The following is an 18,388-nucleotide window of genomic DNA, read 5'->3' as shown; positions in this document are numbered from 1 at the left end:
TGTAGAAGGTTTCAAGATGGAAGAGAATGTTAAAAGATGAAAAAGTGAGATGGTTGTATGTATTGAGTTGTAGCTAATGTTAGTACTACTTAGAGCAGACCCATTTATTTCAGTGGGTCTACTGTAGGTACGACTAATATTGGCTCAGCCCTACTTGAGAAACAAATAGGACTATGGAATGGATTTTGCTGGTCCCCCTTCCATAGAAGTGAATTATGTATTACCAAGGGGGAGTTGAGGACTGACTCTATCCCTTGTATTGGTAACTTGAGAAATATAAATAACAGTATGGCAAGAAAAGCCAAGGATGACTAGAGGGACATGCTTTCCCCGCTCTCTCTTATAGGTGTACAATTTATATTGTGGTTTTTTAAGCTTTGATATTTTATATCATTTTATGCTGCACTTTGTGGTTTTAATTTTTGTGAACTGTCCAGAGAGCTTCAGCTATTGAGCAGTGTAGAAATACATACATACATACATACATACATAAAGAAAATATATAACTAACACCTGGCATGTGGTTTGTGTTTTCTAGGACAAAAAGGGTGAGCCATTGTTACCAAATAACTTACCGGCACTTGGAAAGGACCCTGACTCAGACGGAAGTAAGCAGCATCCATCGAGCTATTGAGGAATCCGTTGTTCGAGAATTAGGAGTAGAGGGAAGATTTTGACCCTATAGCTTTGAATCCTCTGGTTTTCTTTTCCTTTTTATTCTTTTTCTTCCTGTTAAAAATGGTTTCCATCACCATTACTTTGGTAATGGTGTAACTTTCCCGTAATAAAGATGAATAACATGGCAGTTTGAATGAACTTTAATCAATAGCTTGTTGACTATCTTGTATGTGATTAATCAGTTCCAGTGATTGTATTAAACTACAGACCACATGTGTTATTTCTGCAGATAAGCCTTAGGTTTGAGGCTAAGACCAAACTGGACATTACAAGTAGGAGTTACAACAGAATACTTTGCTCCTGTTCAGGGCTGCAGACAGCCAGCTCCATTCTATTCCGCTCTCCCCCTGCCTGCCACCCACTTTTTTTTTTTTTTTTTTGCATAAAGTTGGGCTGTAAAAGTGGTGATGGAAGCAATCTCTTGGAAACTAATTTGGTCAAGCCTTGCACAAAAAGGATGTTGCAGTACACAGGAGCTTACTGGGAATGAGATACATAACAAACCTACGGCTTAACTTGCTCTTTTGGGCTTTCCTTGCAAAGATCTTACAAAGGGAAACAGTTGTGAATTACCTGTGCCACAAATTGCTTTGCAATTGCAGCACTTCAGGCTCCAATGAGTTCTACCGTAAACTCACATTCCCAGGACAATAACGTTAATCTGGAAAGGGCCTAGCACAAAGTACTCGCAATCAAGACTTCATTTATCTCGCTGGGTCATTTAACGGCTATTGAAAGACGCGATGTGTTTTTGTCTCAGTTTTATTTTTTAAAACTGTCTGGAGGCTGTATTCCTCTCTGGTATTGGTACATCTGCCTGCCACCTCCACTGCTGTATTGAATATTGCCAAAACTGATTTTCTGAGAAAGAGAGCCACAAGAGATATTTTCTGTCATATAGTTGAAGAATGAATGTCTTTATTTTTGTTAATAGGTTTACAGCATAATCCTATCCAGTGTACTCTGACATTAGTCCCACTAATTTCGGTGGGACTTGCTCTCCAGTAAGCGAGTTTAAGATTTCAACCACAGTCATCATTACCTCCATTTTCTTTTTCTTTTTTTGTGGTAATAAGTAGTAGCGGTGGTGGTGGTAGTATTGTTAGCCCTTACATCCCAAAATGTGTGGATCCCTTAAAGCATTACTTCTAACCCTCTGCACATTTAATGCAATGATGTCCTACCTTGTGTGTTTCCTATATACTGAGCCTTTCCAACTATCCTAGGTATGACAAAAGAAATACCAGGAAATATGCACCCAGATCTGGCTTTATAAAAAAAAAAACAGTTCAAAATGAGGTGTATGCTGTGTTTTGTAATGTTTAAATACTTATTATTTTATTTAATACATTTATATCCCACCTTTCTAACATCAGGGAACTCGAGGCAGTTACATGGGGTTCCCAGGTAGTCTCCCATCCAGGCACTGGCCCAACCCAGTAGCTTCAGCAAGGTGGCTGCATCACATGTCCCCAGACCATGTCCTGGTTTGGTTAATGATACTGGCATGATGCAGTTCAAAAGCAAGAAGCAACATCCCTGCCAATGGCTTACAATGCAAACTTTTAGTATTTCTTCTCATTTTTAATGTTTTAAAATAGATATTCTTAAACAGATAGTTCTTGTAGAACAGATTTTTATTGAAAGACAGAACATGTGGATTTGTTTATTTCTACTTTTCATAATTTTAAATTAAAATAGATCGTGTGTATATTGTGTGTGTGTATATATATATTGTGTGTGTGTGTGCGTGCGCGTGCACACACACGTATGCGTACCTGCCCTGTGGTTACAGCTGCATTCAGTTAAACATACAGCCAAGGTCATTTGCAAAGGCATAATTTACAAGCTATTTCTGTCTTTCGTGCTGAATCGCACGATCATATTTTCCTGCAATAGCCATATGCACAGAATGCAGGTCAGTGTAAATATGTACGCTAATGACTACATTAGAGCTTCCAGTTGAGTCAGAATTGGACATAGACATCCTGCTTCCACAATGGAAATGCATATACAGAAGGAAAGCTTCCCATGGTCAGTCCATATGAATTCAGACACACATCCAAACTGTGATATTCATCAGCTCCCCATTGAACTGACTAGATGTGGATGCTTAGCACATGGGAAGCTAGTAGCAGCTCAGGACTCAGCGCATGCAGGTAGGGCTGAGTTGGGCGCCACTGTCCTTTGCAATTACATTCAGAATTAACCCAGATTCTAGGCAGAGTCTGCACAGGACATTTTCAGGCTTCTGCAAATGCAGCATCGTGATCTTCATGTTGTAGATGAGCTCATAAACAAAAATTTGAACCATTTCATGTGAGGCCATCTGTATGCAGCTGGCTGGCAGAATACCTGTTGCAAATTCATTTTATCAGGCCAGGTCCCTAAAGGGCTTATAATCTATTTAGGACAGGGATCGGCAGCTGAGTTCAGCTGGGGGGCTGGATGAGGCCAGCCAGCCAGCCCTCTGTGGGCTGCATGGCAGCAGGGGTGGACGCACACCCCGATGGCATTTGGTCCCAGCTGATGCACCAGGTAGATGATCCACCTGATGCATTGTCCGGAAAGCTGCCGCTACTAGCCTTGCCTACCCAGCCCCTTCTCCCACTGGGTGTGGATGCAAGGCAGGCAAAGTGCTCTCCGCCAGTTCTTGTATATGTTCTTGCTAGAGATGTATGGATTTTTTAAAATCCATTCTGTCTGCATTTCCTGGATTGTCAGGTGCCTTTCATTCCATTGTCTGCTCATTGGCAAAACTGGATTTTTTCCAATTTCCTGAATTCATGCAAACTTGCATTTGGGCAAATGTGCATTGGTGTAAATTTGCACTTGCAAAAATGCAGAAATACTCACCAAATGCTCAAATCCTCCTTGAAATGTGCAAATCCTCAAAATGTGCATTTTCATGCTTTAGCCTATGGGGAAATTTTCTTCTGTTTCTTTTTAAATTTTATGCATTTTTCTATTACTAAATTTGAGTAAACTTCTGGAAAATAAAAAACTGGCCCGCAAGTCTGCAGAATCCTCTCGACAGGGGGAGAGCCAGTCCACTGCAGAATCTGCAGGTTAGATTCATAGAAATCCAACCCCATTTGATTCCATTGTGGATTTCTCCAACATCCCTAGTTCCTTGCAAGTGCCAGCTGCGTGTTCATCCTGGCTTCACTTGTCCTTTGCCTTCCCCATGAGGTTACTCATCCATGACTTAGGACATAGCCATATAGCTCCAAACTTTCTACTCAGGTGGCCAGATCTCATCGCAGGCAAGAAATCCCATCGACCTTCATGTGTATCAAAAGATGCATCCATGAAGTTCAGTGGGGCTGGGTGAGCATCATGTGGAAATGTGCATCTACATTGGCTGCACAAAATGTTTGTTCCAACCCAGCAACAGTTAGCATAATCACCAGGTCAGGCTATGTCCATCTAGCCCAGCATTGTTGACTCCGATTGGCAGCAACTCACCAGGAACTCAGTGTACAGTAGATCACTTCCATGTCTGTTTCTCACTTGCTAGATCTGGGCTTGTCTGGAAGGCTATCTTTCTACTTAAAGTCAAATTCACAGCATCATATCATGTGTTTTACTGATCAGTTGATCTGAATAATAAAGAATGAAGTATTGGACCTTCCCATTAAAATTTTCTGGCATATTCTTTTTCTAAGACAAAACATTTGAATAAATGATCACAAATGGACTCAGTCTTGTAGGCCCCTTGCAACCCTACTAGTCTATGAAATCTTGAAATGTCATATTTTTGCTGTAATGCAAACATAATCCCCCAACCCCCCAATATGAGCAAGAAAGATAGATGTTAAATGTCCCTCTATTGGAGTGGATGTTTAGAAAAAAGGATGTTAAAAAAATATGTTGCTAAAATGCATATCCAATATTATATTTTGCATGGAATAAAATGAACTTGTTTTCCCCATCCTTTTAAATGGAAGTGATTTGATTAATGATTGGCCTCCTGCTCCTTCCTTTTTTGGTAAGTGCTAATATGCTGGGCAGCTTTTCGTTAATTAAAAAGAGAAAGAGAGAGGGGCTGGTTAGCTGGTTAGCTGGCAGGAGATTGTTCTCCCTGTATTTTTAATGACTGCTATCCGCTACCCTGGATGTGGAGTCACAGCCTAGCCTCAAACCATAGCTCACGCGTCCGTTGCACGCAGACATTTGAAAGATCCATGCCTTTGACACTTAAACCACTTTGAATGCAAAGTCACAAAGCCAATTTCCCTCCTTCTGATAAGGAAACAGATATAATATTCTCCCAATGCTCTGATTTTTGTTGTTAACTATGAAGGCTGCTTTTTACCCCTTTGCCATTTTTCCCAACATTTCATTGAAGTGTTTTGTTTTGTTTTCTTTTGGAGTTTTACATAGTGAGCGAAAATAGGGATTGCTAATCACCAGCGGCTATGTCAGGGCTGAGGAACCAGTGGTCCTCTCGATTTTGCTGGGCAACATCTGGAGGGCCACAGGTTCCCCAGCCCTGGGCTACATGGTAGTGGGCAACAAGGATAATTAATATGGAAGTGGAATAGCCTTTGGCTGCAATCATATACACACTCCATGGATCTTACTTCTGAGTAGACATGTATAGGCTTGCACTGGATATTACAACCGTTTTATAATTTAGTAAAGGAAAAGACAGAACTATCAACGTCTTTTGTCTTCTTCCTCTACAGAGGCTGAAAATATTGTGCAGGGCAGGATGGAGAGCAAGGAAACTCTCACCATGATGGCTCTAACTAGGGCTGCCATATTGCCCACTTAGCTGAGTTGTACCTGGACTCTAGCCATGCCACCCAGTGCCCTTCAGCATCATTATGCCTGCCCGAGGACTGAGATCTGTTGGAGGGGCCCTCCTCTGTGTCCCACCAGTGTGAAACATACACTACAGTGGGACATGGGAGAGGGCCTTCTCTGCTGTGGCACCCCAGTTGTGGAATGCCCTCCTCTTGGAAGCCCAATTGGCACAGACACTGGTTTCAAATAAAAACATGGCTTTTTACAAAAGCCTTGAGAGCTAAATGCATTCCCTAAAGTAGCACACTGTTTTAACTGATTTAGTGTTTTAGAATTTGATTGGTATTAGCTAGTTTAATGGTTTAGGTGTTTAAATTATTTATTGTTTTATACTGTTTACACTGATTGTATCTGTACGCTGCCCTGAGATCTTAATGATATAGGGTGGGATACAAACGTAATCAATCAATCTAGACTGGGTTCCCACTTTTCATTTTTTGCCCCATTTGGCAAAGCACCTTAATGGAATCATAGAATAGTAGGGTTGGAAGGGGCCTACAAGGCCATCGAGTCCAACCACCCGCTCAATGCAGGAATCCAAGTCAGAGCATCCCTGACAGATGGGTGTCCAGCCTCGTTTTGAACGCCTCCAGTGTGGGAGAGCCCACGACCTCCCTAGGTAATTGGTTCCATTGTCGTATTACTCTAACAGTCAGGAAGTTTTTCCTGATGTTCAGCTGGAATCTGGCTTCCTGTAACTTGAGCCCATGATTCCGTGTCCTGCACTCTGGGATGATCGAGAAGAGATCCTGGCCTTCCTCTCTGTGACAACCTTTCGAGTACTTGAAGAGCGCTATCATATCTCCCCTCAGTCTTCTCTTCGCAAGGCTAAACATGCCCAGTTCTTTCAGTCTCTCTTCATAGGGCTTTGTTTCCAGTCCCCTGATCATCTTTGTTGCCCTCCTCTGAACCCTCTCCAGTTTGTCTGCACCCTTCTTAAAGTGTGGTGCCCAGAACTGGACACAGTACTCCAGATGAGGCCTAACCAGTGCTGAGTAGAGGGGAACTAGTACTTCCCGGATTTGGAAGCTATGCTTATTAATGAAGCCCAGAATAGCATTTGCCTTTTTTGCAGCCACATCCCATTGTTGGCTCATATTCAGCATGTGATCGACAACAATTCCAAGATCCTTCTCGCTTGTAGTGTTGTTGAGCCATGTATCGCCCATCTTGTAACTGTGCATTTGGTTTCTTTTTCCTAGGTGCAGAACTTGGCACCTCCTCCTCCAAGTCATTAATAAACATGTTGAAGAGCACTGGGCCCAGGACTGAGCCCTGCGGTACCTCACTCGTTACCTCTCCCCAGTTTGAGAAGGTCCCATTGATCAGCACTCTTTGAGTCCGATTCTGTAGCCAACTGTGGATCCACCAGATGGTTGTTTCATCTAGCCCACTTTGAGCTAGTTTGCTCATCAGGAGATCATGGGGCACTTTGTTGAAAGCTTTGCTGAAGTTGAGGTATATGATGTCTACAGCATTCCCACGGTCCACAAGGGAGGTTACTTGATCAAAAAATGAGTTCAGATTCGTCTGGCAGGATTTGTTCTTGACAAATCCATGTTGGCTTCGAGTAATCACTGCATTGTTTTCAAGGTGCTTCCAGATGGATTACTTTATCATCTGCTCCAGAATTTTCCCAGAGATTGATGTCAGACTGACTGGTCTGTAGTTCCCAGGTTCCTCCTTTTTACCCTTTTTGAAGATAGGGACAATATTAGCCCTCCTCCAGTCATCTGGCACTTCACCCATCCCCCATGATTTCTCAAAGGTAATAGACAGCGGTTCTGAGAGTTCTTCTGCCAGTTCCTTTATTACGCTAGGATGCAGTTCATCTGGCCCTGGAGATTTGAACTCATTCAAAGTCATTAGGTGTTCCTTGACCATATGTCTGTCGATCTCAAGCTGCAATCCTGCCCCTTCAGCCTGTACTTCGCCTTTGCCAGGGGGCTCATAGACCCTCTTTTGGGAGAAGACTGAGCCAAAGTAAGAATTGAGCACCTCTGCCTTTTCTTTGTCATCTGTTATCATTTTGCCATCCTTATTTAATAGCTGAACAACCATTTATTTCATCTGCCTTTTACTATGCACGTAGCTGAAGAAAGCCTTTTTTGTTGTTTTTAGCATCCCTCACTAACCTCAGTTCTTTCTCAGCTTTAGCCTTCCTGACGCCATCCCTACAATTCTGTGCTACCTGCCTGTACTCTTCCTCTGTTACTTGGCCTTCTTTCCACTTCCCATAGGTGTCCTGTTTTGTTTTCAGGTCATCTCTAAGCTTTTTGTGAAGCCACATTGGCTTCTTCTGTTGTCTTCCAACTTTTCTTCTTGTTGGAATTGTTTGTAATTGTGCCTTGAGAATTTCCTTTTTTAAAAGCTCCCACCCATCTTGGACTCCTTTTCTCATTAGCATTGCTTGCCATGGGACCTTACTGATCATTGTTCTGAGTTTATTAAAATCAGCTTTCCTAAAATCCAGGGTACACGTTTGACTACGCTCGGCTTTTGCTTCCCTTAGGACCAAGAACTCAAGTACAACATGGTCGCTTTCCCCCAGAGTTCCTGTAACTGTTACTTTATCCACTAAGTCATCTCTTTTGGTTAGGATCAAGTCAAGGATAGCCGATCCTCTAGTCCCTTCCTCTACTTTCTGTAGGAGGAAGTTATCTGCCACACAAGTCAGGAATTTACTGGAGGGGCCATGTTTTGCCAAATTTGTCTCCCAACAAATATCGGGGAAATTGAAGTCCCCCATTACTACTACATCATGCTTCCCTAAAACATTGGCTATTTGCTTTTCAAAAGTTTCATCCTCGTCTTCTCCTTGATTGGGTGGCCGGTAGTAGACTCCGACCATCAGGTTCCTTTTATTCTTTGCGCCATTTATTTTTGATCCAGATGCTCTCAATGGGGCTACCAAGCTCATCCTCCTGTATTTCTGTGCAGACATATATATTTTTCACATACAGTGCAACCCCATCTCCCTTTCTGTTCCTCCTGTTCTTTTTGAACAAGTTATATCCTTCAATTGCTGTATTCCAGTCATGAGAGTCATCCCACCAAGTCTCAGTTATACCTACCAAGTCATAATTTCCCTCCTGTATTAAGAGTTCAAGTTCGTTCTGTTTGTTTCCCATACTCTGGGCATTAGTATATAGACATCGAAGACCATGTGCTTCATAGTCTGGCTTTCTTCCTACATGTGTCTGAAGACTATTGTTGGGCGCTATCAGAGCTGTTCTCTCCGTTGCGGTGCATGAGCCTACGTCCACTGTTACCCCCAACTTTACATCTCCCTTCCCCGTAGGATTCAGTTTAAAGCCCTCCTGATGAAGTTCTTCATGCTGTGGCCAAACACATTCTTCCCATCCTTTGTGAGGTGCAACCTGTCCCTTGCCAACAGCCCATCCCATGCAGCAAGGAGTCTCCCACTACTACCACGCTTCTCTTCTTCTTGTTGTAGGCCTGGGTTTCATCGTCTCTGTTTGACTGACCTCCAGCCTCTTGCTCACTCTCATGTAGGTTCCCCTGTGATTCTTCCTCTGCAGTAGGGATGTACAAAAGTCACTTACCTTTTCGCAGGTGTGATTCGCGGTGGGGGGGAGGCGCTCCGTCCCTCTCCCCGGAATCCTCCCTGGCCAGCTCCATGGAGCCGCCGGCCAGGGCCATCCGCAGCCGGACCTCTGTCCACTGCTGGGCTGCTGCGGCTGCAAATGGCGTCCTGCGTAGGGGACGCCATTTGCATTCCCCCTGTAGCCGTGATAGGCTATGTAAATACTTACGTAGCCTATCATGGCAAAGAGCAGGGATGCAAATGGTGTCCGCTACGCCATTTGCGTCCCTGTTCTTTGCAGTAATAGGCTCGGTAGCTACGTAGCTAAGTATTTATGTAGCCTATCATGGCTAAAGCGGGGATGCAAATGGCATAGCAGACGGCATTTGTGTCCCTGCTCTTTGCCATGATAGGCTACGTAAATATTTACGGAGCCTATCACGGCTAAAGGAGGGAAGCAAATGGCGTCCCCTACGCAGGACGCCATTCACGGCCGCACACCGGAGCTGGAGACTACAGCAGCCGGATCCAGACCCGCCGGAGGCAGTTAGGATCCAGTCCGCGGGGACTTTGCGGGGTGGGGGGGAGCAGTCCATTCCGCCATGGACTCCAGGGGGCCGGATTCTAAAGAATCTGGCCTCACTGGAGTCCGTGGTGGAATTCTCCGCCATCCCTAGTGATTTATAAATAAAAAACTGAAAAGTCTTGATTGCATAAGTATTCACACACACCCCTTGCTGTGACCCCCCTAAATAAGCTCTGGTGCAGCCAACTGCCTTCAAAAGTCATGTAATTAGTTGAATGGAGTCCACCTGTGTGCAATTCAAGTGTCACATGTTGTCAGATTAAATACACCTGTTTCTGGAAGTTTGTTGGAGAGCATAACTAAACAAACAGCATCATGAAGACCAAGGAGCTATCAAAACAAGTCTGGGATAAAGTTCTGGAGAAGCACCAATAAGGGATGGGTTATAACAAAAAATCCCAAACTATGAACATCCGCTGGAGCACCATTAAATCCATTATTAGAAAGAATATGGCACAACCTCAACTCTGCCTAGATAAGGCCACCCACCAAAACTCAGTGATCAGGTAAGGAGGTCATTAGTCAGAGAAGCAACCAAGAGGCCAGTGGTAGCTCTGAAGGAGCTGGAGAGATCCACAGCTGAGATGGGAGAAAGGGACAACTATCACCTGGATGCTTCACAAACCTGGGCTTTATGGAAGAGTGGTGAGAAGAAAGCCATTGCTGAAAGAAAAAAACATTTCAAATCCCATTTGGATTTTGCCAAAAGGCATGCAGGAGACACAGCAAATGTGGAAAAAAATTCTCTGGTCTGCTGAGACCAAAATGGAACTTTTTGGCCTTACCACAAAACTCTATGTGCAGCGCAATGCCAATGGTGCTCAACACCCTGAGAGCACCATCCATCCCCACGGTGAAGCATGGTGGTGGCAGCATCATGTTGTGGGGATGCTGTTCATTGGCAGGGATTGGGAAACTGGTCAGGATTGAGGGCAAGATGGGTGGAGCCAAAAACAGGGCAACTCTAGGGATGGCGGAGAATTTCTCCACGAATCACCGGGAGGCCGAATGCCAACGCATTCGGCCCCCCAAAATTGGTGGTGAAATTCTCTGCCCCCCCGGGATGGGACTTACCTCCTTTGAATGTCCCTCTCGGCGGCGGGTCCCAACGGCGTTTTGGCGGGGGTGGGGGCGGCAGCCAGACTTCCAACCGGCTGCCGCCGCCGCCATTACAAAGTAAAGTAAAAAACAAAAACACGTGATAGGCTACGTAACGATTTACGTAGCCTATCACGGCTAGATTTTCAAAGTCAGCCGTGATAGGCTATGTAAATCGTTACGTAGCCTATCACGTTTTTTTTTTAAATTTACTTATTTATTTCGCGGCCGGGGAGACGGGGCGCTCCTCCCCGGCCTGAATTTCAGCGGCGAGGGATGGGGCGCCTCCTCCCCCGGCCTGAATTTCGGGGGGAGAACCGGAGTGCCTCCCCCCCACCGCAAAGAAAGATGCAGGACCAGGTAAAGGACTTTCGTCCATCCTTAGGCAACTCTAGAGGAAAACCTGTTTTAGTCTGCAAGGGACCTGGGACTGGGGTGGAGGTCCACCTTCCAGCAGGACAATGACCCTAAACACACAGCCAGTTATGCTTGTAGTTGTTGTTCAGTCGTTCAGTCGTGTCCGACTCTTCGTGACCCCATGGACCATAGCACGCCAGGCCTTCCTGTCCTGCGCTCTCTCCCGGAGTGTGCTCAAGTTCATATTCATTGCATCCGTGATGCTATCTAGCCATCTCATCCTCTGTCGTCCCCTTCTCCTTTTGCCTTCAGTCTTTCCCAGCATCAGGGTCTTTTCCAGAGAGTTTTCTCTTCGCATTAGGTGGCCAAAATATTGGAGCTTCAGCTTCAGTATCTGTCCTTCCAATGAGCACTCAGGGTTTATTTCCTCTAGGATGGACTGATTTGACCCCCTTGCAGTCCAGGGGACTCGTAAGAGTCTTCTCCAGGACCACAGTTCGAAAGCATCAGTTCTTCGGCGCTCAGCCTTCCTGATAGTCCAGCTCTCACAGCCATACATTACTACTGGGAAAACCATAGCTTTGATTAGACGGACCTTGGTCGGCAAGGTGATGTCTCTGCTTCTTACTATGCTGTCTAGGTTTGCCATAGCTTTCCTCCCAAGGAGCAAGCGTCTTTTAATTTCATGGCTACAGTCACCATCTGCGGTGATCTTGGAGCCCAAGAAAGTAAAATCTGTCACTGCTTCCATTTCTTCCCCTTCTATATGCCAGGAAGTGATGGGGCCAGATGCCATGATCTTTGTTTTTTTAATGTTGAGTTTCAAACCAGCTTTTGCACTCTCCACTTTCACCCTCAACAAGAGGCTCTTTAGATCCTCTTCGCTTTCTGCCATTGGGGTGATATCGTCTGCATATCGGAGGTTGTTGATAATTCTCCTAGCAATCTTAATTCCGACCTGTGATTCATCCAACCCAGCGTTTCTCATGATGTACTCTGCATATAAGTTAAAAAGGCAGGGTGACAATATGCAGCCTTGTCGTACTCCTTACCCAATTTTGAACCACTCGGTTGTTCCATGTCTGGTTCTTACTGTTGCTTCTTGACCCTCGTACAGGTTTCTCAGGAGACAGGTAAGGTGGTCTGGTACTCCCATCACTTTAAGAATTTGCCACAGTTTGTTGTGATCCACACAATCAAAGGCTTTAGCATAGTCAATGAAGCAGAAATAGATGTTTTTCTGGAATTCTCTTGCTTTCTCCATGATCCAGTGAACATTGGCGATTTGATCTCTAGTTCCTCTGCCTCTTCGAAACCCAGCTTGTACTTCCGGTAGTTCTCGGTTCGCATACTGCTGAAGCCTAGCTTGTAGGATTTTGAGCATCACCTTGCTGGCATGTGAAATGAGCGCAATTGTGCAGTAGTTTGAACACTCTTTGGCGTTGCCCTTCTTTGGAATTGGAATGTAAACTGACCTTTTCCAGTCTTGCGGCCATTGTTGAGTGTTCCAAATTTGTTGGCATATTCAATGCAGCACTTTAACAGCATCATCTTTTAGGATTTTAAATAGCTCAGCTGGAATACTGTCATCTCCGCTAGCTTTGTTGTTACTAATGCTTCCTAAGGCCCACTTGACTTCACTCTCGAGGATGTCCAGTTCAAGTTAAGTGACCGCACTGTCATGGCTATCAGGGACATTAAGATCTTTTCTGTATAGTTCTTCTGTGTATTCTTGCCACCTCTTCTTAATCTCATCTGCTTCTGTTAGGTCCCTGCCTTCTTTGTCCTTTATCATGCCCGTCTTTGCACAAAACGTTCCCTTGAGATCTCCAATTTTCTTGAAGAGATCTCTAGTCTTTCCCATTCTGTTGTTTTCCTCGATTTCTTTGCATTGTTCATTTAAGAAGGCCTTCTTGTCTCTCCTTGCTATTCTCTGGAACTCTGCATTCAGTTGGATATATCTTCCCCTTTCTCCCTTGCTTTTCACTTCCCTTCTTTCGTCAGCTACTTGTAAAGCCTCATCAGACAACCACTTGGCTTTCTTGCATTTCTTTTTCTTTGGGATGGATTGAGTTGCTGCCTCCTGAACAATGTTACGGACCTCCGTCCATAGTTCCTCAGGCACTCTGTCTATCAGGTCTAATCCCTGAAATCTATTCCTCACCTCCACTGTATATTCATAAGGGATATGATTTAGGACATACCGGAATGGTTTAGTGGTTTTCCCTACGTTCTTCAATTTAAGCTGAAATTTTGCAACAAGAAGCTCATGATCTGAGCCACAGTCAGCTCCAGGTCTTGTTTTTACTGACTGTATAGAGCTTCTCCATCTTTGGCTGCAAAGGACATAATCAATCTGATTTCGATATTGACCATCTGGTGATGTCCATGTGTAGAGTCGCCTCTTGTGCTGTTGGAAAAGAGTGTTTGCTATGATCAGCGTGTTCTCTTGGCAAAACTCTATTAGCTTTTGTCCTGCTTCATTTTGTACACCAAGGCCATGCCTGCCTGTTATCCCGGTGATTTCTTGACTTCCTACTTTGGCATTCCAATTCCCTATGATGAAGAGGACATCTTTTTGGGGTGTTAGTTCTAGAAGGTGTTGTAGGTCTTCATAGAACCGATGAACCTCAGCTTCTTCGGCATCAGTGGTTGGGGCATAGACTTTAATTACTGTGATGTTGAATGGTTTGCCTTGGATTCATACTGAGATCATTCTATCGTTTTTGAGATTGTACCCCAGTACTGTTTTTCCCACCCTTTTGTTGACTATGAGTGCTACTCCATTTAAGGGATTCTTGCCCACAGTAGTAGATATGATGGTCACCTGAATTAAATTCGCCCATGCCTGTCCATTTTAGTTTGCTGATTCCCAAGATGTCAATGTTCAATCTTGCCATCTCATGTTTGACTACCTCTAGCTTACCTTGATTCATTGATCTGACATTCCAGGTTCCTAAACAATATTGTTCTTTACAGCATCGGATTTTCTTTTCACCGCCAGACACATCCACAGCTGAGTGTCCTTTCGGGTTTGGCCCAGCCGCTTCACTCTTTCTGGCGCTACTTGGAAATACCCTCTGCTCTTCCCCAGTAGTATATTGGACACCTTCCGACCTGAGGGGCTCATCTTCCGGCGTCATATCTTTCAGCCTTGTGATACGTTCCATGGGGTTTTCTTGGCAAGAATGCTGGAGTGGGTTGCCATTTCCTTCTCCAGTGACCACATTTTGTCAGAACTCTCTGCCATGACCTGTCCGTCTTGGGTGGCCCTGCACGGCATAGCTTATGGCTTCACTGAGTTACGCAAGCCCCTTCGCCACAACAAGGCAGCGATCCATGAATGGTTTAAAAACAAGCTCCTGGATGTCTTAGAATGGCTGAGTCAAAGCCCAGACCTCAATCTGATTGAGAATCTGTGGCAAGTCTTGAAAATCATTGTTCACCAACGGATCCCCATCCAACCTGACAGAGCTTGAGCAATTTTGCCAAGAAGAATGGACAAAAATTGCAGGATCCAGATACACAAAGCTGGCAGAGACTTATCCCCAAAGACTCACAGCTGTAATTGCTGCCAAAGGTGCTTCTCCCAAGTATTGACTAGGGGGGTGAATACTTATGCAACCAACAAATGCCAGTTTGTTTTTGTTTAATTAACTTCTGTGCCACAAAAAAAATATTTTGCACCTTCAAAGTATTAAGTATGTTGTGTAAATCAAATGATAAAAATGCCAATTAAATCCATTTTAATTCCAGGTTGTAACACAACCAAATGTGGAAAAGTCAAAGGGGGGATGAATACTATGTAAGGCACTGTCCTCATTATATTTTTAATCCACCCAAGAACAAACATTCTCTGGATGGACTACAAAAGGCTAACAGAATATAATACACTATAAAACAACAAAAGGCAAAGGAAGGTCCACCTTTTTCCTAAAAGGGGGTATAAGGAAGCTCAGAGGGAAAATGGGCAAAGGTATGTGACAGATACAAGAGAGTCATTCACACCACTGGCAAATCTCCTTGAATTTGGTCTGCCAAGTCCAAATGGCAGACTTGCACAAGAGCACTCTGAGAAATATATATTTAAGGACATTCCCCCAACCGTGGAAGACCTGCTGCCACTGTGAGGTGATTGGCTCCCTCCCCCACCGCCCTTCTCAATTCCTGTATTCCTTCCCTTCCCATTTTTGAACTATAATATTTTCCCTAAAAAAGTAAAATATAAAATAAACCCTTTTCTTTGCTTGCAGGCAGTTCTGTATTTGCTTTTCTTTTGCTCTTGTGTGTCTGTGCTTGTTGTGGTCAAGCAAAGCACTACACACGTCCACATTTAAAAATACAGTGGGCAAAGCACTACACACATAACATCTATTTAAATAATACTACACTGTGAGGCTTAGCAAGCCCCATATGAGGCATCTTCGGGGTGTTGGCATGGGGGCTGCCCGTTGCCCAGATTTCATGCACCTCTCTGCAACCAGAGAAAAGTTATAGCTCTTTGCATTGAGAGTTCGTATTGAAAAAAGCACATAGTCATGAAACAACTCTGCCAGCCCGCCTACCAGCCTGTGCCCCCCCCCCTTTCCCGGCAATGTGTATTGCATTCATCCAAAGACAGCCTGAGGTCACTGACTGTGAATGGGAAATTAGAACTAGGGGAAAGGGGTTATTCTGCACTTCAAAGAAACCTACAGCAGAGATTAGGGATAGTGACCTCCTCCTGATCACCACTTCAACACCTAACTTCTCTGATTATCCCTTCTGACCTTTGGTTTGAGTTTCTGAGAACAGCACATTTTACCTGCTCCAAGCACAGTAACTACTGGGACAAACTGTCTGAAATTTGTCAGGTTGAATCCCCTCCATGGGAGCTGACAGCTCCCCAAATTTCATAAACAGTCAGGGCCAGAAATATTGGAACAAGGGTAACTGCTTTTGGCAGTTGGCCTCTGTACACCACCACATTGAAGTTGAAAGGAAACACACCCAGATGGGAGTGAAGTCAGGACTTTCAACTGTAATTCAAGGGGTTCGACAAAAGTGGGGCAGTAACCATTCAGGAAGGACAGCCAGTGGCATACACACACACCCATCATTGGTGGCTCATAAGTAATGGAACGAATGGCTGACAAGCAGCTGCATGTCTGCCAGGGTATTAGCTATCCGGCCCATCTGGGTCCCCCAGAATGTACATGATATCTTTCCTGTTGTAGCATTGTGGTCCATTTGAAGCTGGCTTTATAACACCAAGTAGACAAGTCTCACCAAGAGACAAGAACCCCAATTTATTTCTGAATACATAGGAAATTATCATAAATATTTCCTTTTCTTTCTATAGTGATTTGCATTGTAGAGATTCTGCCACCCTACCCCCCCCCCCCCCGCCCCAGGTGGGTCATCCTATTAAGCTGATTGGTAGGAGATTCAGGATAGATAAAAGGAAGTACTTCACACAGTGCATAGTTAAACTATGGGATTTGCTACCACAAGATGTAGTGATGGCCACCAGTTTGGATGGCTTTAAAAGGGGGTTGGACAAATTCCTGGAGGAGAAGGCTATCAATGGCTATTTGTCCTGAAGGCTACATGCCACCTCTGGTATCAGAGGCCATACGCCTGTGTACCCCAGTTGCTGGGGAACATGGGCAGGTGTGTGCTGTTGCACTAATGTCCTGCTTGTGGGTGTCCCGTCTGCAGCTGGCTGGCCACTATATGAACAGAATGCTGGGCTGGGTGGACCTTTGGGCTGATCCAGCTTGGCTCTTCTTATGTTATCTTATGTTCTTATGTTGCCAGGGATGATACTGGTGGAGAGGAATGGATGAAAGCATATAGCAAAATGTATTCAGAGGAATGGGGGTGGGAGAGAGAGGCAGGAAGATGTACAGAGTACTGAAGACCTTCTCTCTGAATGGATGCTATAATAGGGTGGCCACTTACACATGGCCAAAAAAAGAAAAAAAGAATTGCCTCACCAAAGAAGATGGCAAAAGAGGGCACAGATTTGCACATGCTAATTTATATATATAGATGCAAATTCAGAAATCATTGCTATAACTGAAATTGAAATACAGTGCTCTCACCATGGTGACCAGATGACTTGTGTGGCTGCTCAGTCTGCTGCCCCTGTGCTAACTGTTGATGTTCAACTTCAGTGCCCTTGCTGTTCCATCCCTTCTGATGGTTCTCTATCTCTAAATTGGACTAGGCAGACTTTCAAATGGAAGAGGCCTTCAAAACAGATGACAGTCCTGTGACAGCCTTCAAAAAGAGGACTTTCCTCTGTAAAGTAGGACACGTGGCCGCCCTGTGCTGTAAAGGTGTGGAACTGCCTTGATTTCTCCTCCATTGATGACTCATAGCTGAATCTGTGAACAAACCCTAACATAAACTAGCGTGCTTCATTCAGGATGGACTCCCATCCCTCAGGTGAGGCTTTTCAGGGAGTTGTGGAGGCTACCCCAGGGTGAGAGGGAAAGTCACCTTATATCCACCTTCTTCTGCCAGGGCATCTCTGGACTGAAGCCATTGTGTTTGCCATAGTATGCTGCTCAAAAGGACATTACCATGGTAGGTCTGTCCTTCCTGCCTTCCTTCTTTGCTATAACGTTTAGGAGCAGTGGTTTCCTAAACAGTAACATTAAGAATGTGACACTGCTCTCCACTGGGGGAGTTCAGTTCCACCCCATGGCCATTAGCCTGTGGGGTGCTGCAAGGTTCTATCTTGTCCCCCATGCTTTTTAACAGCTACATGAAACCACTGGGGGAAGTCATCAGGAGGTTTGGGCTGAAATGTCATCAGTATGCGGATGATACTCAGCTCTACCTCTGGGTTCCATCTGCATATCCCAGGGAGGCTGTGGAACTCTTGAAACAGTGTCCAGAGGCTGTTATGGGATGGATGCAGGTGAACAAGCTGAAACTGAATCCAGACAAGATGGGGCTACTGTGGGTTGGGAAACCAATTACTTCGGATGGAGGTTTACGACTGGTCTTAGGTGGGGTTGCGCTCCCCCTGAAAGACCAAGTGCGCAGTCTGGGAGTCCTCCTGGACTCTGAGCTAACTGGGGAAGCCCAGGTGGCTGCGGTGTCCAGTTCTTTTTACCAGCTTAAGCTGGTACACTAACTGCGGCCCTATCTGGAGAGGATGGACCTTGCCTCAGTTATCCATGCACTAGTCACATCCAGGCTGGACTACTGTAATGCACTATACGTGGGGCTGCCTTTGAAGAGGGTTCAGAAACTCCAGCTTGTGCAGAATGCGGCCACCCGAGTATTGGTGGGGGTGAGCCAATTTGATCATATAA

At 44.8% G+C, this 18,388-nt stretch overlaps 1 protein-coding gene across 17 annotated transcripts in view; it reads left to right on the top strand.

Annotated features, from left to right (window-relative positions):
- FARS2 (phenylalanyl-tRNA synthetase 2, mitochondrial) overlaps window positions 1–17,786 on the top strand; it is a 347,910-nt gene extending 330,124 nt beyond the window's left edge. For 14 of the 17 annotated variants that reach the window (XM_084850408.1, XM_084850399.1, XM_084850404.1 and 11 more), the window contains 2 exons: window positions 539–608; window positions 17,290–17,786. In XM_084850408.1, coding sequence (XP_084706534.1) covers window positions 539–608; window positions 17,290–17,418 — 199 coding nt within the window. In that variant the 3' untranslated portion in view covers window positions 17,419–17,786. Of the gene's footprint in view, window positions 1–538; window positions 4,960–17,289 lie in introns of those variants that run through there. The other 3 variants (XR_014790247.1, XR_014790242.1, XR_014790249.1) reach the window with 3 other exon arrangements.
- Window positions 17,787–18,388: the final 602 nt, after the last annotated feature.

The sequence above is a fragment of the Heloderma suspectum genome, chromosome 4, assembly GCF_057233095.1.
Source record: "Heloderma suspectum isolate Gila_16-S chromosome 4, 16-S_ref, whole genome shotgun sequence".
NCBI classification, from domain to species: Eukaryota; Metazoa; Chordata; class Lepidosauria; order Squamata; family Helodermatidae; genus Heloderma; species Heloderma suspectum.
The sequence above is the reverse complement of the archived record's forward strand: the minus strand, read 5'-3'. Positions and strand labels throughout refer to the sequence as shown.